Source organism: Peromyscus eremicus, chromosome 6, assembly GCF_949786415.1.
Source record: "Peromyscus eremicus chromosome 6, PerEre_H2_v1, whole genome shotgun sequence".
Classification (NCBI taxonomy): domain Eukaryota; kingdom Metazoa; phylum Chordata; class Mammalia; order Rodentia; family Cricetidae; genus Peromyscus; species Peromyscus eremicus.
Window position 1 is genome coordinate 61,351,920 of NC_081421.1, and position 26,416 is coordinate 61,378,335.

A 26,416-nucleotide genomic window follows, 5' to 3' on the forward strand; every position below is an offset into this window, starting at 1 on the left:
ACCAGCTAGTTCTAAATTCAAAGTAACTCTAGAGATGGGTGTCCCGGTGCTTGCCACCATTTTGTGCCTGGACAACTGGAGTCACCACGGTGAGTCCCCATGCCTTCCCAGGTCTACTTTGTTTGCTTTGATTTTTGAGACAGGGTTTCTCTGGGTAGCCCTGGATGTCCTGACCCTTCTTAGATCTCCACCCACAGATCTCTTTCAAAACTGTAAGTGTAGTGCTTTTCTGAACCCTGTGAGTCATTTGTCAAATCCAGAAGGGTCAGGGGAACTCCTAAACTTGAGCTGAGACTGCCATGTGAAGTGCAGGGAATCTTAATTGGAATGTGCTGTTCACCTTGTGAGATCTGCCCTAGTTCAGGGTGATGAGGGTCAGGAATGTACCGTGGTCCTGAAGACCTCATTACTTGCATGTTGCATTTATGCACACATGCCTCCACCCATTACATCAATTACTAGTTCTTCCCTTCAGCTCACCATGTTAGTTTTTGCTCAGCTATACGAGGCACATTCCTGCATCATACCTGTTCCTTTCTGTCCTTTGGACATTTTCTAAGTTGTCATCGTCTACGTAAGTTCTCCAGCCTGTTATGGTGTGGATCTTATCCATCTTCCCAAAGCCCACGCACTAAAGGCTTAGTCTCCAGCCCATGGTGCTGCTGGGAGATGGTGAGATCTTTAGGAGGAAGAGTCTAATGGCAGGAAGTAAGATCATCGCAGGTAAGGGGATTGGGATTCGGCTCTTTCCTCTCTCAGCTTCCTGGCTGCTGTGAGATAAGCAGCTTAGTTCTGCCACACACTCTCCACCACAATGTTCTACTTCATCAGCAAGGCAATGGGACAAAGCAACCACGGACTAAAGTCATGAGCCAGAATAAACCTTCCATCCTTATAGGTTGCTTAAATATTTGTCACAGCCACAGAAATTTGACTGACTTAAACTGTAGACCAGCCTTGCCACATCCTAGACTCCTCTTCTATTGTTTTATTGTTCTCCATGACCTTTACCATTATCCAGTGTATTCATATTGTAGTTATTAACTGATCTACTGGATCTTTCCTTTATAGATCCAAGAAGCAGGCATTTTCTTTTCCCATTTTAGTTATTACTATCAACATAACACTTAGAAAATAGACCTGGACATTTAAAGCATTAAATGGATAGACTAGACTGTTAAAGCTAGCCTTCTGTTCTTTTTTTTTTTTAATTGTTTTGTTTTATTGTTTGTTTGTTTATTTGAGACAGGGTTTATCTGTGTAACCACCCCACCCCAGCTGTCCTGGAACTCACTCTGTAGACTAGGCTAGCCTCAAACTCACAGAGATCCATCTGCCTCTGCCTCCTGAGTGGTGGGATTAAAGGTGTGCACCACCACTGCCTGGTAAGAAGTTTTATTGATCTACTTCTCATTCAAGTGGGTGTCCAGAGCCAAGAGGTTATTGTGGAATATTATTTTAACTATGCAAAGATGTATTACCTTTGTTTATGTTGCAGAATATTACTTTAACTATGTAAAAATATATTACATTTGTTTATGTTGCAGAATATTATTTTAACTATGTAAAGGTATGTTACATTTGTTTTCTGCATTTGTTTAACTATGTAAAGATGTGTTACATTTGTTTATGCTGCATTTGTTTAATGATGTAAAGATGTGTTTCTTTGCCTGCCTAAGGCACCTGATTGGTCTAATAAAAAGCTGACCGGTCAATAGCTAGGCAGGAGAGGGATAGGCAGGGCTGGTAGGCGGAGAGAATAAGTAGGAGGAGGAATCTAGGCTTGAGAGAAGAGAGAAGGAGGGAGGAAGAGGAGGACACACCAGGGCCAACCAGCCAGGCAGCCGCCAGCCAGCCATGGAGAAAGCAGGAAAAGTAGGACATACAAAATGAAAGAAAGGTAAAGCCCTGAGGCAAAACATAGATGAAGAGAAACAGGTTAAACTAAGTTATAAGAGCCAGTGGGACAAGCATAAGCTAAGGCCAAGCATTCATAATTGATAAGTCTCCATGTCTTGATTTGGAACAGTTTGGTGGTTCAGAGAAAGCCTGCTACAGGTGGCAGTGGTGGCACACACCTTTAATCCCAGCACTCTGGAGGCCGAGGCAGGTGGATCCCTGTGAGTTTGAGGCCAGCCTGGTCTACAGAATTAGTTCTAGGACAGCCGGGACTACACAAAGAAACCCTGTCTCAAGAACCCAACAAGAAAGGTGGGTGTCCAGAAAGGGTGGAAGCTATTTCCAGATGTGGACTCCCAGCACAATGCCCAGGACCACCCCCTCCCCAGGGAGGACTTTACCAGAAGTTCAGCCTTGGTCTTGAGGTAGGCAGAAGCGGGCTACCTTCTGCTCTGCCACTCTTGAGCAGCTGCCTTTACACTGTGCCTCCAATACATGGAACGTAAGCGTTGCAGACATGGTGCGTTTGCACACAGGGAGGGGCCATGTCTGTACTGCTTACTTTCTTACATCTAGATGCAGCATCGCCTCTGTTCTCGAGTTCAAATCTTCTGAAGGAATGTTTTACATAGTTGTCTCAGTGAATCCTAATGCCCACCATGAAAATTCATATCATTAATGCCACTGCACTGATGGAAATGTAGAGGTGAAAAGAAACTAAAGAATGTATGTTTCATAAACCTATTGGGATGGAAAGACGGGATTAAACAGAGGGTCTTCCTGCCATGGAGAGCATGAGTATGCTGATGGATTGCCTCAAAGCTTCAGCGCTACCCCTGTGAACACATACAGTTAATTCGTGTGAGCCTCGGTATTTTTTCATCTATAAAATATGGCCGTAAAGACTGGATGAACCACGGTATATGAAGTGCTTAGCCTTGTACATGTTATGTAGATGAAGCTATTAGTAATAATTATGATTATAAATTGACATGGAACTTCACCAGCCCTTTTATCATCAACACCATGGTTCTCAGATCACATTAAGCTAGCAAACAGTTAAGCCTTCCCCTGGTGGAACGGAGCACATGGTGCACCCAACGGGACAGCCACCATCCAACCCGGCATGAGTCCTCTCAGACGTCCATGGCTGATCCGAGGGGGACCATGTAGGGAGCAGGAGGCTCAATCCACGCTGCTATTCTTCAGTTCCCTGTTGACACTCAACCCATCCAACTCCACAGGCCTCTCCATGGGCCACATTTTTGGCTCTGCTCCCCTTTCCTCCCTGAGCAGTGACCCGGGAAAGCAAAGGCTTTCTCTACCTCCATGGGGCTCACTCACCAGTCTCAAGGAAGGTGATGCAGAGAAAAGGTCTCCAAGCTGCCCCAGGCTTCCCTAAGCCACGACATTCCCAGACACAGAGCCCTTTATCCCTGAAAGGGAGCAGCCAGGCAGAAAGACAAAGGCCATATCTGATTCCAACGGGGTGAAGACCACAAAGCTGGGGTAGGGAAGCTTACAGAAGGGGCCAAGAAAAGGGCTGGGGTGAACTGGAGGAGGAGAGGGGGAGGGGCTGGGGTGAACTGCAAGAGGAATGGGGGAGGGGCTGGCCTCGGCATTCTTATTCTTCTCCCTGTACCAGGAGGGTATACGGTGTCACGTTCACATTTCCAAGAAACTTTTCATGCAGGCTCTGTCCCCAGATACGCCAGTGTGACTCACTCTCACAGCCCCGTTATGCATACAGCATCTGATTCTTCCTCCCCTACCCTCAAGACAGTCAGTCCTTCACAGGCAGAAGACAAGAGTAACAGAGAGGGGCAAAGGCCAAAGCAGGCCACCTGCCTGTGTGCCACCTGGCTGCTATCCACCTCCTTACCTACAGAGCCGGAAAACCGTCCCAGCTTCCAGTGACGAAGACTGCAGTGTATGCAGTACACAGGCAGACTGGCTCTTAGTAGGGATTCAGTGAACAGCAGAGTGGTCTGAAGACATGGGGATTATCAGATGGCTCCAATCCCATAAGCTCACCTGGTCTCTTACCTCTCCTACTTCGCCTGAGGAAGCCAAGGCCACAAGTAACAGAGTGGAGTGATGGACAAGCTTGCGGGCCCAGGTGAAAGACTGTCAATAGCCTACCTGCCTCCCCAGGAAACGGGAGGTGGGCACAAAGGTCACCCTTACCCCACGCCTGGACCCTCTGACCTACAGGTCACCTGGCAACCCTGATCGGTTGCTACCCCAACTGAGTCGTTTTCCCCAGGGGAAGAGCCACAGGTCACTGTCATGAGCTCCTGGTGGTCTGGATTGCCCTCTGCTCTCAGGGCCGTGAGAGGTTGTCTTCGCTTTCTCTGCCCTCACCCCATGTATGCTTCCTTTAACATCGTGCCATTCCAGTAAACCTTGGCTCAGGTATGTCTTCAAACGAGTACAAGCTGGAGCCATGACCCGGCAGCCTCTGCAGGCCCTGGTCCTCTTTCCCATTCTCCTCACTTCTTACCCGTGTGAGGAGGTTGGCCTGCCACGCTTCACTACACTGTCAGGCCACTTTGTGTCCGTCCCTGCCGCCGGATGCAGGGCGGGAGTCCAGATCTTCCTCTATTCCTGAAGGCTGCACCCAGAAACTGGCTTACAGAAGGGGTCAGTTTGATTAAGGGAACAAAAGAGTGAGTGAAGGAAGGAAGGACCTCGAGTATGACATCAGCCCCCCCAGACCGAAGCAAGAGCAGAGGAACCGTCCAGAGGGAAAACAAGCCCGAGAGACTCAGTCCCATACTCCCAGCAGGAGAACCTCCTGTGCATCAACTGTCGCTCTTCCTGGAGCTCTGCTTTTAAGTACATCAACAGCCGTGAGGAGATGGCATGGTTGCCAAAAAAACAGAAACCAAACACATCAAAACAAACCAAAAAAAACCCATAACAACATTACCCACAAGTGACAAACAGAGTTCTCTCTCAAGAGCAAGCCAGACTCATTCCCTGCCTCTGGGACCTCCCTCAGAGCTCAGTACATTAACACATGTAGCAACCTCTAGGCCATCTGGAAAGGACGCCCTGAAAGAGGCAATTCATATCTCATAGGGCCAGACAGTTTTTTACATCTTCGGCGTATTTACACACGGAGTGAGGAGGAGCAGGGAAGAAATGTGCTAAGCCATAGGGTCTCTCCTCCAGGCCCGTGATCAGGGATCACGCGCGATCCGAGGGGGCAGCCCAGCTTGAAGACTGGGTGCAGCGGCAGAGTAGAAACTGAGCACACTGCCATACAGAGGCCCACTTTTCCTGGGTCCCTATCCCCCTGCCCCAGCTTGCCGGGCTCCGACATGCCACCTCATCCCACCTAGCCCTTGCCACTCTCACATCTTCTGACCCCAGCCACAAGTCAATGCTACTGTCTCATCCACTGGCCAAGTAGGGGGAACAAGGGGCTTTAAAGAGATCACACAGCACGTGATGTGCATCCAGAGATTTTTACCGCCGGCAATTTGATACAGAGAACTAAATGAGAACAACGCTGTGGGGTCAGCAAAGGTAAAAGGATTTCCAAGCGTTTCCACTTCCCACTCTCACAGACAGTTCCAAGGCAATCTAGATCCAGGCATTGTCAGCAAAGTCCAAACATTTATAATGCAAGACCAGGCAGCCTGAGCTTAGGAGGGGAGAGGACGCTTCAGCATCAGACGGGATGACAGGGAGGTCACCTTGTCCCACTCTCCCTTCGCAATCTGAAGTCCCCATCCAGCATGTCCAGCATGTGGCCTGCAGGCTCCTCCTGAACCTGACTGCGGGGCTTACTCCCTCATGAAGCAACACTTTCTTTTTGCTGACAGCTCTACTATTAAAAAGCAGTTCTTTACGGTCAGTGGGATACTGCCTCTCCATCTCAGGCTGGAGAGTATTCATGAAGGACCTACTCTGTGTCATGGTTCTAGATTCTGAATTGGTGAACAAGACAAAAGTCCTTCCTGGTACTCATAGCTAAGGGCCCATCTACTTAATGCCCCTTCCACATGACCCAAGATTCTTCCTGCCCAGACCCAGGCAGATAGATGGCAAGTCTGAGAAGAGATTCCTGAGAAACATGGTGGGCACAGAGCCACACCCTCATCAACTAGAGCCACCACCAGTGGCTGGCATGGCAGTCCTGCTCTAGCTCTAGCTGACGGAGTAGAATTTGATTCCTGCTGAGGAAGAGAGTTCAAGTGGCAGGGGTCAACTCTAAGGTACTTAGGCGCTACTCTGGGCCCTAGGGAGAGATCTGGGGACAGAGACTAGGTGCTACCTGAGAACCCCAAAGGGAAGCTATGTGATGGGGAGCACTGTGTCGTCCACAGGAGGGTAATGCTTTCTTCCCTGGAAGAGGGCTACATCCTGAGTTTAAAAGGAGAGATGAGCCGGGCAGTGGTGGCGCACACCTTTAATCCCAGCACTCGGGAGGCAGAGCCAGGAGGATCTCTGTGAGTTCGAGGCCAGCCTGGGCTACCAAGTGAGTCCCAGGAAAGGTGCAAAGCTACACAGAGAAACCCTGTCTCGAAAAACCAAAAAAAAAAAAAAGAGAGAGATGAGACATAATGGCTGACAAGAACCATGGTCACTTACTGTATAAATGTATACCAGGCATTCTGCTAACTATTTCATGAAAATAAATCCATATCATGTTTACAATACCTGGAGAAGGCAAGGTGGCTAACTACTTTCACAAATGGAGGACCCCAGCTGGATCCTGTCCTCACTCCTCCGGGTCTGACATCTTACGTCATCAACAGGCACAGACGACTACGTACCTGCTGCGTGGTCACATATTTCCCGCCTTAAAAAGCTAGACATGGTCTCTCTCTCTCTCTCTCTCTCTCTCTCTCTCTCTCTCTCTCTCTCTCTCCTTTCTGCTCTCTGCTCTGCCCCCCCCCCCCCGCTTCCCTCCCCCACCAGGCCTGCCCCCCTTCCCTCTTAATAAAGCTCTAAAAACTAACATTGGGTTCTGCCGTGGCCCATGACTTTTCTGCTGGTAACCAGCGCCAACAAACAGTGCTGTTTTACTATCTATGATGGTTCATGCCTGTAATCCCAGCTTGCAAGAAGATTGCTATAAGTTGGAGGCCAGCCCAATACTAGCAACTGCTCTCTGAGTGTCACTACATGGGGTAGACAGGCACTGTGGCCAAGAGATGCAGGGGGTCCCCCAGGGCATAGCTAAATCAGACCTTAGCAGAGGCCCCACTGTAGTTTAAGGCAGATCTACCGAGTGCCTCAGCCAGATAAAAGCCACACAGCCCACAAGCTGAATACCCTCACTCCCATTTAGTGTCCTCTTTGGTCTCTCCTACAGAGTCTTCTTTAGATAGCTTGTTCTCCACCCCAAATCATCTCTTCTTTCCCCTTCGAAGTCAGGGAACAGGGATGCGCTCAGCTATTGGGATACCTTACTCACCTGCCAGCCCAGCTTCTTGCTTTAAAATGGAAGACCCCCCACCCAATAGGTTGACCAAGATTATGCCAGTCTCTGTCAGTAGGACTCGAAAGTGTCTACCAAGCCCCTCATCTTAAGGACTGTGCTTTATCCTAGACAACTCACACCATCCAAAACCCATGAATTCCCCTCCATGGAGTCTGCTACTTTCCTTCTCGTAGACCCTGTCTATCTGGAGGGCTCCAGGAACCCCGCCCTGACTGCTCTCACTCACCTACCCCTTCACCATCCATCCATCCAGGACATCCAGCCCAGTGCCTGCTGTTAGCTGAGTATCAAGCATGCCTCTTGTGCCAGAGTACTGTAAGTTTTAATACCGTAAAGGAGTCTTGTATTCTTCATCCCAGAGTAGCTCCGTAAACCTCTTAAACTGCCTACTCTCTGATCTATAGTACCCGTCTAGACCAGCTGCACTAGAAAATATGCCTAGAACAATGAATGAGTGGCTGAGCAGCCTGCAATCCCTCACTCTGAGTCTATGCTCCAGGGGTTTGCTGGGCAGTGTGTGTAACACTTACTCTCTAATTCGCAGAGCCAAGACTCGAGGTTCCTTCTACATTGGGAAAAAAAACAAATAAACAAGCTATTGGGATCCTTGGGATCCCTGGGATCCCTTGATCTGACTGCGCTTTAGGGAAGCATCTCTCAGAATCTTGGCTGTTTGTATCTGTCAGGGTTTGAAGGCTAACCGGAAAACTTAGTCAGCCCACAAGTCTACCCCTCGGTTTGGTGTAATTCTATAGGATGCTTTCTCTTTCTAAATGACTCTTTAAGGGGCAAGAGCACGCCCCTCCAATTACTGGGCTATGAACAAGCTCTGCAGAGTGGTACAAGCTTGTAATCCCAGCATTTTAGAGGCGGAGGCAGGCAGATAACCTCAAGTTCAAGGCCAGCCTGGGATTCACAGTGAGCTCCAGGATAAAGTGGGCTACAGAGTGAAACCCTATCTCAAAAATAAAACGAACAAATGAATAAAACAAGACACCCAAACATCCGATCAGTGGTCTCCATCTAGCAGTGACATGGTCTAGCTCCTTCATCGTGAAGATCATATGAAAACCTATGAGATCATGGTAAAAAAAGAGCCATGGCCAGAGGCCCAAGTTTGGATTTCATGTATATCCTCATTTCTCTAGACCTTCTAGCTCAGCCAGAAAATAGGATCATTAATTCCTGTTTAGCAGACCTCTATGTGAATTAAAGTGAACGGTTCAACAGCAAATAGAATATTCTACAGGGCCTGTTACAGGGAACAGAGAAGGAACTCATAACTTCATTCTCTTCCCCTTGAATTCTCCCCTTTCTCCCTCCTGGTCCACTCCCCACTTTCAGTTTCCATTGTAGGGCAGGTTCCTACGTCATTCCCAAGCCCTTCTCTCCATTGATGGAGGACAGATAACATGGCAGGACTGTCTGAAGCTCTGCCGTGACGACGTGTGTGCAGGTGTGGCCACCGCAGCACACATCATCTGGACCTCCCTCTCTCCGAAGCACACCGCCTCAGGCTAAGTCTGAGGGGGCTGTTCTCACCAGGTTGCTTCTAAAAGAAAAACAGAATCTGGCAAATGGTAAGCAATTGACCCATTAGGAGGATGCTTAAGAGTGCCCTAGACAATGGCAGGCAGCTGCTGAAAGTTACCGCTTCAGTTCTAAGGGCCTGGGACCGGACACAAGCCAGGAAGGAAAGGAAAGGAAGGGAAAGGCAAAAGCAATTTTTAAAAAGGCAGAAATAAGTAAATAAAAGTACACACATAAACACCACACACATGCACAACCACCATACACACACATACACACACATTCACATATACCCCCCCCCCACACACATACCATGTTTATTAACTAGAATATACACATAATTTAAGTATTGGTTTTCTTTCTCCAGCATGCCTTGATCCCACTCCCTTTTTAAAATGTGTGTGAATACTTTGCCTGCATTAAAATGCTGATGCACTGCATGCATGCCTGATGCCTATGGAAGCCAGAAGAAGGCATGGGATTCCCTGAAACTGAAGTTAAAGGCTGCTATGAGCCACCATGTGGGTGCTGGGAATTGAACCTAGATCTTGTGGAAGAGCAGCCTGAGCCATCTATCCAGCCTGCTTTGATTTTTTTTTTTAATGAAATAAAAAGAATTTCCTGATATGTGGGATGGGAAACAAATGTATGGTCTTCTAGTATATATGGACAGGCCCAAACCCTATCCAAGTCTGCTCTACCTGCCCATGGTGTAGGCCATCCACAAAGACCTGTTCTTCAACACCAAAGGAACAGAAATAGCAAGAAATAATAATTGCTTACACTGATGAACAGCTAAGAACTCACAAATCACTTTCAAATTCATTTTAATTTTGAGCCATGAAATCTCAGCCCCAGGCAGCTGAATCTCAGAGACACGCCATGAATTCCCTGAGTTCTCACTGTTGGTCAGAGACCACAAGCCAGAGCCCACATCTGATCCCTCCCAATAGTTTGAATCTGAAATGTCCCCAGTGGCCCATGCGTTCAAAGTGTGCTCGCTAGTTTGTAGGACTATCAAGGAAGTGGTGTCGCCTTTAGGAGATGGGACCTACTGGAAGAGAGGTGGGTTACTGAGTGAGGACACTGGGATTCTAGGGTCCCTTCTTCTACTGTATTTGCACCCTATTGCCCAGGACACGAGCAGCTCCCTCTGATATGTGCTCCTGCTAGGACAGACTGCTTGGACATAAGCCCAAAAGCAACAGAGCCGAACAATCAAGGACATAGGCATCTTGTTATAGCAATGACAAAAATCAACACTACTGCTACACATTCTCTTCCTGTCAGATCACACTGGAAAGTAAAAGCTAGGAAAACAGGCTTTCAGTCTGAGGCAATGCCTATGATCCAATTATAAACCTCTGGAATATGAAGAAGGCCAAGTGCCTGGGTGGATATAGAAGAAGCCTGGAAGGTGTGAAAGGTGAGTCTGTAGGAAACTGAGGCAGCTAAAATGAAAAGAAGAATAACGAAGCTGAGACTTCAGCTCAGTAGTACAACACATGGCTAGTATGCACGATACCCTGGCTTCAGTCTCCAATACTGAACACCAAAGCAAACACACCAAAGACTGAAGAAAATTGTCATCTATCTCTGAGCAAGAACTCAACGCTACCGGGCGGTGGTGGTGCACGCCTTTAATCCTAGCACTCGGGAGGGAGGCAGAGCCAGGCGGATCTCTGTGAGTTCCAGGCCAGCCTGGTCCACGGAGCGAGATTCAGGACAGGCTCCAAAACTACACAACTACATAGAGAAACCCTGTCTCGAAAAACCAAAAAAAAAAAAAAAAAAAAAAGAACTCAGTGGCATAGTGAAGAGCTGACAGGAGAGAGGACTGCAGCAGCAGAACTCGAGAGAAGGCTGGAACAACTTCCTGGTGGGCTGCTGACAAGAGAGAGCCACAAAAATGAGCTTCTAGGAAAGGAAGAGCAGGCAAACCAACACCCCAAAGCTCCTGCCTGGCCTGGAACTGCAAGCTGCCCCTCCAAAGAGAAGGAGGTGGGGCTTGAGAGATGGCTCACTCAGAGAGTACTTGCTACTCTTGCAGGGGACTGCCCTTCAGTTCCTAGTGCCCATGTCAGAGAGTTGGCTTCAACTCCCTGGGATCCAACATCCTCTTCCAGCATCCCCCAGCATCCGCATTTACACGTGCACATACTCACACATAGTTTGTGTGTGTGTGAGAGTAAATAAATAAAACCTTTACATCAATCAATCAATCAATCTTTACAAAAAAATGAAAGAAGTGCTGCTTAATGCATTTATTCAAACTCTACTCTGTGCCAGATAGAAGCACATAGACAGACCCTCTACCTGGCACAATCCTGGTGGCCCAACTCATCACTGTTTCGCTGCATCTCTTGCCTCTAACTGGCCCCTCTTCTCAGAGCAACAGAATCCTTCTTCCAGCTTCTCAATAGTTCCCAACGGAACTATCCCAATTACACACCAAATACCTAATACTTAGTTTTCGTCCTATCTTGTGTTCTTGTGTTTCGCATATGTATGTGTATGGTATATACTGTATGTGGCGTATGTGGAGTTCATGTGTGGTAAATACGTGATGTATGTGAGGTGTTCATAATAAGAAGTCTTGCTTATGTAGCCCAGACTGGCTTTGAATTCAGACAATCTTCCCGCCTCAACCAACAGTGTTAGGGTTATAGGTATGTGCCAACACACCTGGCTCATTTGTATGTTTATAAGGATTTTTCAATTTAGATTTTAATTTTTTACATTTATCTATGTATGTATGTATGTATGTATGTATGTATGTATCTATCTATCTATCTATCTATCTATCTATCTATCTATCTATGTATCTATCTATCTATCTATGCATTACACATGTGTGCAAACACCTGCCACAGTGCACATGTGAATAGAAGACAATTTTTTCAGGAGTTGATTCTCTCCTTCCTCCATATAGGTGGGTTCTAGGGAGGAAACTCACGTTATCAGGCTTGGTAAAAAGTGCTTTTCCCTGCTGAGCCATCACACTGGCCCATCTCCTTCATAATTCACTGGGTATCCTCAAAAGACAAGAACATAATTTTTTTCCTCCATGTTTTTGCATTCAATGCACAAGGGATGATCAGTATTACAAGTTCACAAAGATTCCGGAAGTCACTCAACCATTCAGACTCACTGTACAGGCACCTCTCCCTGCTATACACCTGCGAGATATGCACTGTTTTCTGATGGGAAAACTAGTGGCTCACAAGGAAAGGTGAGGGTAGGGTGCAGTTGCACTTGGTGTCTTCTGATTGACACATCAACCGTGGGCCCAGGAAGGTGCCCAGGAAGTACCACTCTAGACCAACTTCAGTTACAAAAATTGAATCTGAGCTCTCAAGACCTCAAGGACATCATTTGTGTGTATGTGTGCATATGGTGGGAAGGAGAACAGAACAAAGGGAAGGAAGCAAGAAGGCAGAGAAATGGAAGAATAAAGGCATCTGCCTGAAAAATGGTGCTGGAAACAGGGAAGCTTCGTCCTTCTCATACTACATTAGGGAAGACATCCCACCACCTGTTTCCCATTACAGCCTTCAATTCCCTTCTCATTCAGGGGACCTGAAGCACAGAGCTGGCTTGCTGATTGATTTAAGTTTAATTCATTTGTGTAATATCCCTGTTCAGAGCAATGTCTAATTAACACTTTTGTTGGGGGGAATAAAACCTCCCATATTCATTAATGAATGGGGGAAGGGAGGAGAAGCTTTCCCAGGCAACAACCTAGGGTCTACAGGGCTGTTTGCCGGCTCTATCTTAGAGATGTCTTAATGAGACATGTCTTCATAATGGGATTATTGCTCCCTTTGGACTGGAAGAAGCAAATGGGGCTGAGATCAGCTGGGGGAATGGATAGTACATGAGTCAGCACTCACACTCACGACTCGGGACCTTGATTCTGGAAGCCGAACCCAGGGAAGGGGTACTCTCTGAGCTGCAGAATACAATTCCAAGGATAAATCCACTGCATCCTGGGTTCCTCAGCCTCCCCAGGCTTCTCAGAGAGAAATAATATTATAGATTTGTTTATGACTGCACCATTTGGAGCAGGACTCTCTATAAATGTTAGTTCAGGAGTCCAGGGAAGCAAAGAACACCAACGCTATCTCACAGGCAAAGACTCAGAGAAATCGGGGAACTCACCCAAAGTCACAGAGATAAGATAAGCAATGGCTAGGTGTGGCACCCACATCTTCTGACTCAGAAACCTGGGCTTCTCGGGGAGCAGGCTTGATTGGCAGCTCATTAGACATGTGCTGTTGCTCTCCAGAGGCATTCCTAAAGCCCTGCTGGGGATGAATGCAAAGAAGGCATTAAGGTGTGAACTTCAGCTCCTAGTGATAAAGAACTCATTTAAAATCACCATGAAATCATCCATCTAAGCGTCCAGGGCTAGACAGACAACCCAGCGGTCAACAGTATATATCACTCTTACAGAGGACCCATGTCAGGCAACTCCCAGCCACCTATAACTCTATAACTCCAGCTGCAGGAAATCTGATGCCTTCTTTTGATCCTTGCAGGCATCTGCACCCACACGCACATATCTACACATAGACACACATGAGTCCACGTAACTTTTTAAAAATACATATTAAACTATTGTAAAATTATAGATTCTATTAGTTTTAAAATCATAGTAAGAGTTTAAAGTGAAGATGGAGAGTGGTCCATAGCACTCAAAGGACTGTCAGAGGGGCCTGTGGCCCCACTGTAAGATTCAGCAATGTGGGGTTTATCTTTAACCATGCTTTCTACTCTGGGTTCTAATCTCAGCGTTCATCTGAGTGACCTCTGGGGACCTGTTTACCCTGCTCAGGCTTCTATTTTATGCCTGAAAAAGAAGAAGCATAAACCATGCTTTGCCCAACACACGAGGATTTGTTGAGGTCCAATATGCATAAACATATTGTAAGAAACTGTGGCCAAAAGACGATACAGAACAGGACCTGTTTTCACAACTCATCAGTCTGCGTTTGAAAATTTTTGTACCCGTGTGCATTAACTCCTGAAAATATAAATTAAAATCTCACAAGAATACTTCAGCCCTCGGGTTACACATTTTACACATATAATCTCCCTCAATGCTCTGGGCAGTTCTGTGCGGTAGAGATAATTTTCCCAACTGCATACGAGGAACTGAGACCGAGCACACTCAGATAAGTCAGCCAGTGTCAGCTATGTGACTAAATATTCGATGGTCTAGGATTAAAATTCTTATCGTTCTGATTTCAGAGCCGCAATCGCACACTTCCCTACATTAATTATAGATGCCTAGTCTATCTTAAAAGCTCAATGGTAAGAGATGAAAATGGTATATGTTGAAGAACAAATTTCACTATATTGCTACCGGTGTGTTTGTGTGTGTGTGGGGGAGTGTGGGGGGCTGAAACTTCCCATCATTATCTAAACATAGGACTCCTGTAACTATTTGCCTTACAACCAATTCAACTGTCCACTGCCTGCCCAAAGAAAATTGTTTAAAAATTATATATACACATACTTTAAAAAGCATTTATGTGTATACACACTTGGGGGGGGGATGGTGGCAGCTTTTTTCTTCTTCTTCTTAAAGAAAGAGAGAGGGAGAATTAGAATGGCTATTAAAAACGTTGTCCTGTGAGGCTCAGTGCTTAAGAGCACTGACTGCTCTTCCAGAGGCCCTGAGTTCAATTCCCAGCAACCACATGGCAGCTCACAACAATCTGCAGTGGAATCTGATGCCCTCTTCTGGTGTATGTGAATACAAGTCACTCACATACATAAAATAAATAGATAAATATTTAACAAGAAAAAAAAATGTTGTCATGTGGTCTGGCAGTATGGAGACAAACCCAGGCACCTTGCCTCACACAGTCTTGAACATCTAGTAGATGCTTCCTTTAATTCTGCTGCCTACTGCCCTATACTGCCAATCCATGTCAATGCCTCTGGCTTGGACTACAGCCCAAGGCAGGCAAAGGTGGGTGGGATATATCTTCACATGTCCACACTGAGCCAGACACAGTTATGTGCTTAATAAAGGCTTGTGCCAATAACACCAAGATAAAGATCATTCGTTTTTAACTTAAATGGAAGCAAAGCCTCTGGGCAGGGTAAGTTTACAGTGCCATACTGTAAAACACACACTAATGCTTGGAGAAGGTCAGGGTCAGCAGCTGGCCTCTCTGTCATGTGTTTACCTACTGGAAGACAGAGATAATATCTACTCATAGGATTGTAGTGAAAATTAAACATAGAACTATGAACTCCTTACTAAGGGAAAATCATTATGTATCAATTACTTAAAAAAAAAAAAGAATAGACACTAAGGATATATATTACTGTTACAGTACTTGCCTAGCACGCACAAGTCCTTGGGTTTGATATCCAGCCAAAAGTAAAAAAGGAGAAAAATAGATTTAAAAAATAGTAAGTGGGCAAACCCCTAAGATACTGTAGTCCCCAAACTTCCAACAGGAGAATGTCTCCTGGGTTTTGTATCCCCAGCCTCGGAAACTACTTCGCTCAGCATGGTCACTGTGCCTTCCCAAAAGCCTGGCACATCAGCGAATGGGAGGAATAAACTAGAGAGAGTCCTAAAGCTTGCTGCACCCAGCTTTGGGAGCAACTAAAGACGAAAGGAATAACCCAAGTTCTTCCTAAATTCCACTGAATTGGCATCACATTCCGGAAGGAACACTTCACACAGCTCCATACTGCCACCGCCGCCGCCACCACCACCACCACCGCCACCACCACCGCCACCGCCACCGCCACCACTGCCACCACCACCACCACTCCAGCATTAGGTAGGCAGAAATAACAGACTAGTTAGAACAATTACCATGCCATTCACCCTGAGGATCCAGGGGACCTTGAGCAGGCAGACGAGGCCAACCAAGTTTGGGGCTAGGGTAAGTTTTATAGGCTGGTTTTATAGGAAGTGAAGGTCAAGGATCAGCAGTGGAGAAAGACAGAGCAGACAGAACAGTCCATCTGGAATGTTTCAAGCCTGGTGGCAGAAGTGAGTGGGCCCCACCTTGGGGACTATGGAGTAGATAGGTGGGATGGGAGTAACAGAAATAGCATAAGCCCTCCTTATGGTCTTTGCTGAAGTTTCTAGACTCCCTGGGGCTTCCCCAGCCCTGTCCCAAAGACTGAGATCCTATTTATTAACTTACCCTGAAGGTGACGCCTCCTCTAGACATTCTAATGAGACCTGATTTCTGCTGCTCAGAGCTTCCTAGTCATGCTACCCACGTGCTAATTCAGCATTTCCTGCCTTGCTCTGAGAGGGCCTACTGTGCACCAACCTGCCAGCTGGTCCTGCTATCCAACAGTTCTATACTTTTTGAGAAACAAACAAGCAAACCACCAGCCAGTCTGATTCTAAACCCACTGTTCCGTCACATCCTCTCTGTGACTTTGGATAAGTGACTCAACTTCTCTCTGTGTGTTAGATACTTTTGTGTAAAATAATGGGGCTAATTTAAAAAAATCTCCTAAAATTACTATGAAGGTCGGTGTATTAACATCACTTAGGAAGGTGCCACCAACACATGGTTAGTGCATGAGCAAAACAACACGAAGGAATTTACTCAAGACCCAGCCGATGATTATAATCAAGTTCATCTGACTTGAAAACTCATGTTCTGCCCAATTTTGGTCTCATCTCTTTCCATCTCTCAAAGCATGTTGTCTTCCATCTCTCATGCACTTGAACCGGCTTGTAAACCCTTCACGGAACAGCACCCCCAAACCACCTTCCCGTACTCTGCGGGACCTCGCTGGGTCAGCCAGACAGCTCAGAACAGGGAGCAGGCACAGAGAAGAGGACCACCACAGAGGTGCTGGAGAAGAAAGCCCTGGTGGCAGCCACTTCCTTTGCCCTCACATGAATGTCAGGGCCCCAAGCTCCAAGCAAATTAGCACAGCCAGGTTAAGTGCGAGTCTGCTTCCAGAGAGTCCTGATTAGGACCTTGTGCACCCTACCGTCATGGTTAACCACAGACCCTGCCTGCCCTGCTCGCTGCTCTCTCCTGCTGCAGCCCTGGCTAGCTCTGCCTCCTTCCCTCTTCTGCAGTCCTGGTCCACGCCCCCCTTTTCAGCCCCACCTAACTCTCCTTCATTGGTGGTGTTCTCTTCTCCACTTTCCCTTTCTTCCTGTTCCCTCCCTTCCTGCTCTTAACCACACACCCGCCTTCCTCCATGCTTCCACCTCACTAAAGAGAGGTGTTTGTGTTGTGTCTCGGGTGAGACAGCTTGGGAAACCCCAGGAGGGCAAGGCTAGCATTAGTGTAGCCTAAGTGCCACTTGCTAGCACTGAACAGGAAGCCCAGTGACAATTTTAAGTTCGGAGAATCATGGTTAAGGAGACGCCCCTCAAGGATGCTATTTCCACACAGAGGCAGCAAGTGCCACAGGCTTTGTGTAGAGTCGTCAGAGGTCAACCTGGTGACAGGTGCCTGCCAGCCACATCTAGGCTGCCACATCTGTTGTTAAGGAAGTCTAAAGAGAGGACCTTGTTGGGATGGCTTCTTCCTGTGAGGGCAAGAAATTCCACCTTCTGAATCTCTTAGCTTCATTTAGCTACACTACCTCCAGTTTGAATCCTGAAGCCAGTGGAGCTGAAGGGAGGTTGCTTGTCACAGGGAGAACGTCTGACCTTTCTCCCAGCCTGCCTCCTTCTTCAGTCCTCCTCTGGAAACTTCCACTCCCATGTACAGTTTTCTTTTTTTTTCTTTCTTTTTTTGTTTTTTGTTTTTTTGTGGGTTTTTGTTTTGTTTTGTTTTGTTTTGTTTTGTTTTTGAGACAGAATTTCTCTGTGTAACAGCTCTGGCTGTCCTGAAACTCACTTTGTAGACCGGGCTGGCCTCAAACTCACAGTGATCCACCTGTCGCTGCCTCCTGAGTGCTGGGATTAAAGGCGTGTGCCGCCACCGCCCGGCGCAGCTTTCACGTACGGTTTCCTATAGCTGGAGCTGAAGACCTTGCCACAGTCACCCACAGGGGCTCCAACATTTCTTACAATACAGGCTCTAGGCCCTTTGTCTCTATTCTCTCCTTCCTTTTACTCCAAGCTCCTTCTCCCCAGATGCTGTTAAAGGGAGGGGTATCTTTCCTAGCAGTATAACTCAAGCATCTCTTTTCCATTTTCTGAAATGGCACTCCTTTCAAGAAGCCTTCCAACTGACCTGACCCCAAATATGGAAGAGAGCTAAGGAATTATTTAATTCCATCTTTATCTGTACGTAAGACCCTGAGTGCCAGAGTAGTTACATACATACATGTGGTGGTTTGAAAGAAAATGACCCCCATAGGCTCATATGTCTGAATAATTGGTCCCCAACTGGTAGGACTGTTTGGGAAGGATTAGGAGGTGTGGCCTTGTTGGAGGAAGTGTGTCTCTGGGGTGGCCTTTGAGGTTTCAAAATACTCATGCCGTTCCCAGTGTTCCCCCTCTGCCTCCTACTTGTGGATCCAGATGTGAGCTCTCGGCCGCTGCTCCAGCCACCTGTCTCTCTGCCCTCACTCCACCATCACAGACTCTAACTCTCTGGAAGCCCAATTAAACTCCTTCTCTCATAAGCAGCCGTGGTCATGGCGTTTTTTTGTCACAGCAATGTACAAGTAACTAAGACAGTCCACAGGGAGCCTCTATTGCCGATGGGAGAAGACAGCAGAGTCTCCTGATTCTTCTGCTCTGCTCTCTCCATCTTGCCAAGCCGTCTGCTGCTCAAAGAAGGGACAATTGTTGGTCCTGTCTGGTGGACAAGACATTCTCATTATTCCACCTCCTGTCTTCTGCCCCAAAGTGCCTTCCCATGTATTCGATCTCTTTGCTATATTTGATAGGAATGCTGTTGGTCTTAAACAAAAAGTTACTTAGCTGTGAGCTCCTGGAAAGCCAGTAAGCACATTGTATTCACCTCTGTTTACTCAGCACCTAACCATACCTGGCGCTCTACGAAGGCCTGCAAAATTGACAGTAGAATGAAAACATATTGTGGACGTCTAAAACAACAGACTTGCATTAACAGGAAGGTAAAGGAGGTTCTTTATGGAAACAAAATGGTGAAGTATGGCGCAATCCACGGACCGCCAGCACTCCCCACACTCTCCAGCATCCCAAAGGACAGTCGGGCTAAAGAAAGAATCGCTGTGGACACAACTTGCGCTTTTGCCCTTTCCACGATCAAAGGAAAATGGCATGACCTTCCAGGCCAGGGACTTTGCATCTGGGTGGAACACTTCATGGCTGCAGGCCAAACCCAAAAGAACGTTAGAAGTCACCTGGGAACCCTACCATTGAGTGAGCCCAACCGACTCTTCTCTGCCCCTCCCATCCTGGGTTCAAGATCTATCCTTACTTGACCCACACGGAACATATTTAGATCAGGGATCCTGGAAAGGCGCAGGCTGGAAGCCGGCTGGGCCCACATCGCTTCAGCAGAAGCCCCATAGAAACCCTCGCACGAGGCAAAGGAGTGTAATGAACTCGGTGGATGGGTGGGTGAGCAGAACCTGCCTGAACCGTGGCCCTCCCTTCCGTCAAGTTACTGCATTGTCTCACCAAGTCTAAGATTGTAGGAGCAGTTCACGTTTTCCCGGGGCCTTCGATTTTGGCGGAAAGGAAAGATGTAGGGCAGGTCCTGGCTTTTAGGAGGCAGCACATCTGCAGCGGGATGCACAGGTATGTTAAGGTCACTCCCCAGAGCAGCTCCAGGAGCCAAAGACAGTAGTTGGGGCTAGGAACGCATCTCAGTGGGCAGAGTGCTCCTCTGATGTGTAAGGCGCTCTGGGTTCCATCTCCGGTCCCACATAACCTGGGTGTGCTGGCACATGCCTTTAATCCCAGCTCTCAGGAGACAGAAGCAGGACAGAAATTCAGGTTAGCCTTGACTAGGTAGTGAGTTTGAAGCCAAGGCTACATAAGACCCTAGGAGAAACACACACACACACACACACGCACGCACGCACGCACGCACGCACGCACGCATACGCACAGCCCAGAACAAAACAGTGGGGTGGCACTTAGCTATATAAGGACCTTTGCTGGAGTAGAAGTCAGCAGTCAGGTCTTACAGCCAGGCTGGGTCAGAGTAAGCTGTGTGCTTTGAACAGGTCATATTTCTTTTCTGGCCTTCAGTTTTCAAACTCGGGGACCAGATCACCTCTAAGGTCCCTTCCAGAATGGACATCCTGGAACAGGGTAGGTATTCAGCACGATAATTGCTGCTATGAGATTTCCTTCTCTGGATATCTATAAAGTTGTCTATATCCCTCCATCCTTCTAGCTTCATGGGTGAAAAGGGCGCTTTCTATTATCTTGGATTCTTGCCTTCCTCCCTCCAAGTGACTGGACACTGGAACATAGCCTCTCTAGCAGCAGTTGACTTACTGGTCAAGAACCTACAGAAGCTGCCCACTAAGAATCCAGGTGCTTCAGGCTTTACCAAGCCTCACCCCACCCCCACCCCCAGCCACAGGCACTCACACACCTGAAGTGGATTTCCTTCTGCAACCCAAAACTGTTGGCTCCTCTGAGCCTTGTTGTGAATTTAACCTCTTTCAGGAAGCCTAGCCAAACCAGCACCATCCACAACACAGCCAATCCTATTTCCCGTCTCTCTGGTGTTTAACACCTTGAGTCACCTATCTGCAGCTGCTTACATACATATATGATGTGTACATATATCATATATGGTGTTAAGCACCATATACATACAAACATACATATATACATATATGTGTTTAACATCTTGAGTCACATTATACATATCTGCAGCTGCTTACATACATATATGATGTTTACATATATCATATATGGTGTTAAGCACCATATACATACAAACATACATATATATATATGGTATTTAACACCTTGAATCACATTATGTGTGTCTGCAGCTGCTTCCTTACATATATGTAAGCATGCATACATCCTGGTAACATGGGCATTCTTCTGAAAGCTGCAGGTTAACAGTGGGGTAGGGAAAGCCCTATATATTCCCTTCCACAACTGTCATGCCATAGAATCCCTAGGAGCCTGATGGTCTTCTCCAGGAAGATGAGGCTAGAGGAAGGTAAAAACATACAGGTATAACTTATTATGGGAAGCAAATGGTACTCAATCAAAAAAAAAAAGAAAAAGAAAGAAAGAAAAAGAAAAACAGAAATGTATGAACTTTTCTTTCCACTCAGACTTCAGCCTTCAGCGGCCAAGCACCACTATGTTAGCACACACACTTAATTCTGGCACTGGGGAGGCAGAGGCAGTCAGATCTGTGAGTTTCAAGCCAGCCTGGTCTATATATTGAGATCCAGGCTAGTCAAGGCTACCTAGTGAGACTTTGTCTCAAAACAAATAGCCCAAGCTGGGTGGTGGTGGCGCACGTCTTTAATCCCAGCACTCAGGAGGCAGAGGCAGGCAGATCTCTATGAGTTCGAGGTCAGCCTGGTCTACAGAGCGAGATCCAGGACAGCCACCAAAACTACACAGAGAAACCCTATCTTGAAAAAACAAAAAAAAACAAAAAAAAACAAAAAAAAACAAAAAACACAGAAACAAACAAAAAACAGATAGCCCAACTTTGTCATGTTAGGAGTCTTAGAAGCCCGAGAAGGTCAGCTAGTTGATGCCTCATCCAAGCTCTGGATATTCAAACCAGAAGAGTGAACTGGCTAAGTAGAAAGTTAACATGGAGCAGCAGAGTGGTTTCTGCTCTCTCAGTGCACCCTGGGTCTTGGTCACCCTGAGAATGGGGACATAACAGTCAGAAGAATGAAAAGATCTCATATTCTCATCCCCAAAATGAAGAGCCGGGACATGGCATTTTTTATTCTTTGTTTGAGGCTTTGGTCGAGATGCCTCCTTGATGCCAGCCCACACTGGTCATTTTTAGGCTGCTGTTCAGGCTGGGTGCTCAACACTATAGGCTCAGCCCAAGTCCAGAATCTGTAGCTATGGGCCACTGCTTCTTCCTCCTCAGACCCCACAAATCCTCTGCTTTTAAAGTGGCCTGTCATCAGTAGTAACGAAACACACATCTCCATCATCTACCATCTATCCTGCCGTACCAGCAGGGGTGTGGGCAGCACAGGTCAGCTCTGATGGGCACTGGGACTCATGGTGGTGAATTTTCAGCAGCAACTATTATGTTCTAGGGAAGGTCACACACACACACACACACACACACACACACACACACACACACACACACACCACAGTTTTCATCTTCTCAGAGAACATGAAGTGTGAAGGGCTGAGCTGGAAGAAAAACCAGACTGTGCATTGAACATCCATTAGAGACCTGCCAAATGGATAATCCAATCCCCATGGACAGGGACAGTCACCCAACAAGGTTGCTTTTCTTTACTTTTTTTTTTTTTTTTTTTTTTTTTTGGTGGTGGAGGGCACTTACTGCATAGTGGTCACTCCGTCACTCTGCTATGAGGTTAATAACATAACCAAGTCACATTCTGTCCCCTAAAGAGCACAGAGCAGGGGGCCAGTAAACAGCTCACTCTAGTTCAGCGGGGACAGTATCTACCTAAGTACAAGCAGTTGTTCTGGGAGCCCAAGGGATGCATCGGTGATTCTTTGGAGGAGTGCTCCCCTGGAGTGCTTGCAAGATGCCTCTGGAAGGCAGACACAGCCGAGGAGCTCTGAACTGCCCTGTCCAGGTGAGGTGCAAACAGACCCCTGTAACTTGGTTCCCAACTGAGGCAAAGCAGATGCTGTGGGGAAGCGGTCCCCCCTGCTTGCTCTACACGGCCATCCTTATCTCTCTCCACAAGGAGCTCTTAGAGCTTCTTCTCAAGCCAGTTCCTTCCCACTCACTGAGAGCTGGGGGGAAAAAAAACAACAACCACCAAAAAATTCACCCTGGGAACAAATTCCTGTCCGAGTCCACAACAGTCTATTTTCAAACTTCAAAATTACTCAATTCAGCACTAATTTTTCTGGGATTCCCAGATCTGGGACTTTTTCTTGGGGGAGGATTGTTACAGTTGGGGCTTTTGTTCTAGCCAGCAGCCCCTCCATAAACCCTTCTAATTGAGCCCGTTTTAAAACAAAGGGAAAAGAAGCTGGAGAGGAGGCAGTTCTCTTTGCCTCTAGCCTCTTCCCCTAGCTCTGCGGTTAACACTCAGCAATGATCCTACAAGCCTGGAATCTGAGGAATTTCCTGCCCTGTGCTCTCTGGAAGAGCTGAGAGAGACCTAGCAATTAGGCCTCCAGTTTCCATCCCAGCCTTCCTCCACCACAGCGGCACTGAGCGAAAAGCTGGTGGGGGGGCCAGAGAGGACTGCGTGTGTACCGGTCTGTGGCGGAGACATTTGTGCCCAAGGTCACTCCCTCCCTCCATTCTCTTCCAGTCGCTCACACCTTTTCCTTTGCCTGCCTGAGAGAGTGCTAGCAGTACAGGATACAGAGCTGGTAATCCTTCCTGAAGCCATCTTGTTTTTCTGCGGTTGCAAGTCAGTGTTTTTTTCTCCCCCAGCACTACAAGAGTTAAGGCACCCCTCAGAGGTTTGTCCCACCCTCTCCAGTCCATCGTCCTTCGCCCTGTGCCCACATGCTCATCATGTGTTGGTGTCTTTGATTCATGCCCTTGCACAGTGTCTGTTCCAGGGAGTGGGTCACAGGATTGCTCCTGGCAGTGTGTCAGCCTAGGGGTCTCCTAAGAGGCAGGGTAGAGGCTACGGAGCTCTCTGTTTTGGTTCAAGACAGAGACAGAAGGGCAGGAACAAGAAAGACGTTCCCAAGTTGTCTGGAGGGACCATAGGAAACATGGGCGCTGCCACAGCTGAGCAGCAGAAGCAGATTTCTCTTCTACTTAGGTTTTGTTCAGGCTAACCTTAAAATCAGTGCATATGCTGTCGCAACATATCAATTGGTGGCTGGATTCCAGGCACTCGGGCAAAAGCAGCCTGGGGTTTAAAAATTTGCCACAAATAGTTCTTAAACTGGCCAAGCCGTGCCCTTAGCAGACCCTGCTGGGAGCACAGCATCTGTGTGGCCTCCTGATGCTGGAATCCTGCTTCCCCCCTACCCACCCCCACCCCTACTCTTCTCTCTGGACTCTAAAGATCCCTGCAATCCAGAGTCCTCCAGGGAGCACTTCCTCAGTTTGATCGGCTCACCTTATCTCTCCCCAGCTTACCTGGAACTCACTATATAGCAAAGGCTATTCTAAAACTCCTGATCCTCCTGCCTCTGCCTCTCAAGTGCTGGATGTGAACCAGACCTGGCTAGTTGTCTCACTATTGATAACCGTCAACAATCCTTCATGCAGCCCTCCACAGTCTTTATCCAATCAGAGGACATCCCTGAGTCCTGTCTGCCCAAGGTCTTAGGTATGCTAGTAGTTGGAATATGACTCAGCTCCTTCCCCCCCTGCCCACAGCACCAGGCCCACCTCACCCATCTCAGTCCTTGGCAGCAATGGTGGCAGTGATCTCCCTGCTGCCCACATATGCTGCCTGGCCCTAATCTTACCACACCTCAGCTCTGCTCACTGGCTTCTCTTTCCCACTCCACAAACCATAGGCTAGGAAGACAGCCAGCCCTCAAGGCCTCGAAACCCCTGGAATTTCTGTAGACTCTTGACAATTCTGAGGCTGCATGGAATTAAAATGGCAGCTTCCTGCATCTCTTTCCCTTCCCACCAGTCTTTGCTCTCAAAACACTCTACAGGTCTCAGAGGAACCAGACTCAGAAGCACTCCACGACTTCAATGGGAATGTCCACTGATCTACAAATTTCCTCCATCTCAAGATATTTGCCTTTTGAGGGCCAATTGCCAGCTCCTCCACCCCTACTCTGCCCTCACATTCCCTTCAAACAAAGCTTTCCTGTCAGGTTTTTGACCCTGATGAAGATTTTTAACCAAAATCTTTTTTTTTTAACCCTTTCCTTTCCCCCTTCCTCTCTTAATTCTGAAGGGTCTTTTGTCTTCTAAGTCAAATAGCTCAGACTGAGAGGGCCAGATATTCTCTCTCTCTCTCTCTCTCTCTCTCTCTCTCTCTCTCTCTCTCTCTCTCTCTCATAAGTAACTGGGAAAGAATAGAGGAGGTGGGTACAGGCCTGGCAAATTCAAGGCCAGCCTGTGCTATATGAAAGCCTTCCTCTAAAAATAAAAACAAATAAAAAAGTATGGGAGTGGGCACCAACTATAAAATTATTTTCTTCCTCAAAAATCTATTTAAATAAAAACAAAGAGGAAGGCCTTGAAATGTGAAAGGAAAAGAAGACACGCCTCCCCCCCCCCCCCAAAAAAAAAAAAAAAACAAAAAGGAGAGGGGAAGCAAAATAAGGAATGGAGAACAAGGGAGGCCTGCAGACTCCTTTAGGAAAGGAGAGAGCGAGCTGAGATGCCCTTCGTGGCATGTATCCACCGAGCGGAGGAGCCAGTGCCCCTTGAGGCAGGCGGCCCCCGCTGAGAAACAGGCACATCTGCTGCAGCTCTTCTATCTGCTCTGTCCTCTGGAAACACCATTCTCTCGGCAAAACAGAATCAATGAAGAGCTGTCAGCTCTCAGGGATCCATAGGTTCTCACCCTGAGGATTATCCATGGAAAAAAAAAATCTTAATCCCAGGCAGGCTTTTACACCCAGAATGTTTGGGTATGAGCGAGCAATTAGAAGCTTGCTTAACTAGCATCCAAGCCAATTCAAAAAAGCAAACAAACCTGGATAATGTCCTCCTACCGACACGATGCATTCCACAGTGTGTGTGGAAAAGATTAGAGAAATTGGGGTAGTGGGCATTAGGAACATCGAGGCACTCCCCTCTACACAGTCCAACTGGGTGTTAACTGAGGTGGCCTTTAGTCTGGAGAGCTCTCTGAAGTCTGGTCCATCTTCACAGAGCCTCTAAAACAAAGCTAGAGACTATTCCTTTATTCGTTTCCATGAAACAGTAGTTGGCATTTTCTTTGCTTTCTTACTACTTGCCAGGCACTACGCTGTGTTATACAGCTTAACTCATTTAATTAGTTTATTTGCTCCATAAAAGATTTGAGGCAACATAAATAGACACATCTGGTCAGTAGTATAAAAAATAAACTAAGAGGACAATAGTGAGTGGGAATAGTGGTGATTAGGAGGGGGAAATCACTTAGGTTGCAGTAAAGCTCTGTGTGTGTGTGTGTGTGTGTGTGTGTGTGTGTGTGTGTGTGTGAGAGAGAGAGAGAGAGAGAGAGAGAGAGAGAGAGAGAGAGAGAGAGAGAGAGACGATGTACTAAAAGCCTCATCAGAGATGACCTGTGAGGATCAGATCAAGATTTTAAGCAGCCAATACAAAGAACAAAAAATTCAAAATTCCTGACATAATTTACACATCTAAAAAATATTTTATGTGTATGTATGTTTTGTCTGCATGTGTGTCTGTGAACCACATGAGTACATGGTGCCTTCAAGGGTCAGAAGTCATCAGATCCCTTCAAGCTGGAGTTACAGATGGTTGTGAAAAACCATGTGGGTACTGGGAACTGAACCAAGGTCCTCTGGAAGAACAGCCAGTG

At 47.1% G+C, this 26,416-nt stretch overlaps 1 protein-coding gene across 1 annotated transcript in view; it reads right to left on the minus strand.

Annotated features, from left to right (window-relative positions):
- The window catches only part of Kirrel1 (kirre like nephrin family adhesion molecule 1), a 59,618-nt gene extending 46,431 nt beyond the window's left edge, over nucleotides 1-13,187 (minus strand). The window contains exon 1 of the mRNA XM_059265572.1: nucleotides 13,049-13,187. Within this exon, the coding sequence (XP_059121555.1) occupies nucleotides 13,049-13,181 (133 nt within the window). The 5' untranslated portion in view covers nucleotides 13,182-13,187. The remainder of the gene's footprint in view (nucleotides 1-13,048) is intronic.
- Nucleotides 13,188-26,416: the final 13,229 nt, after the last annotated feature.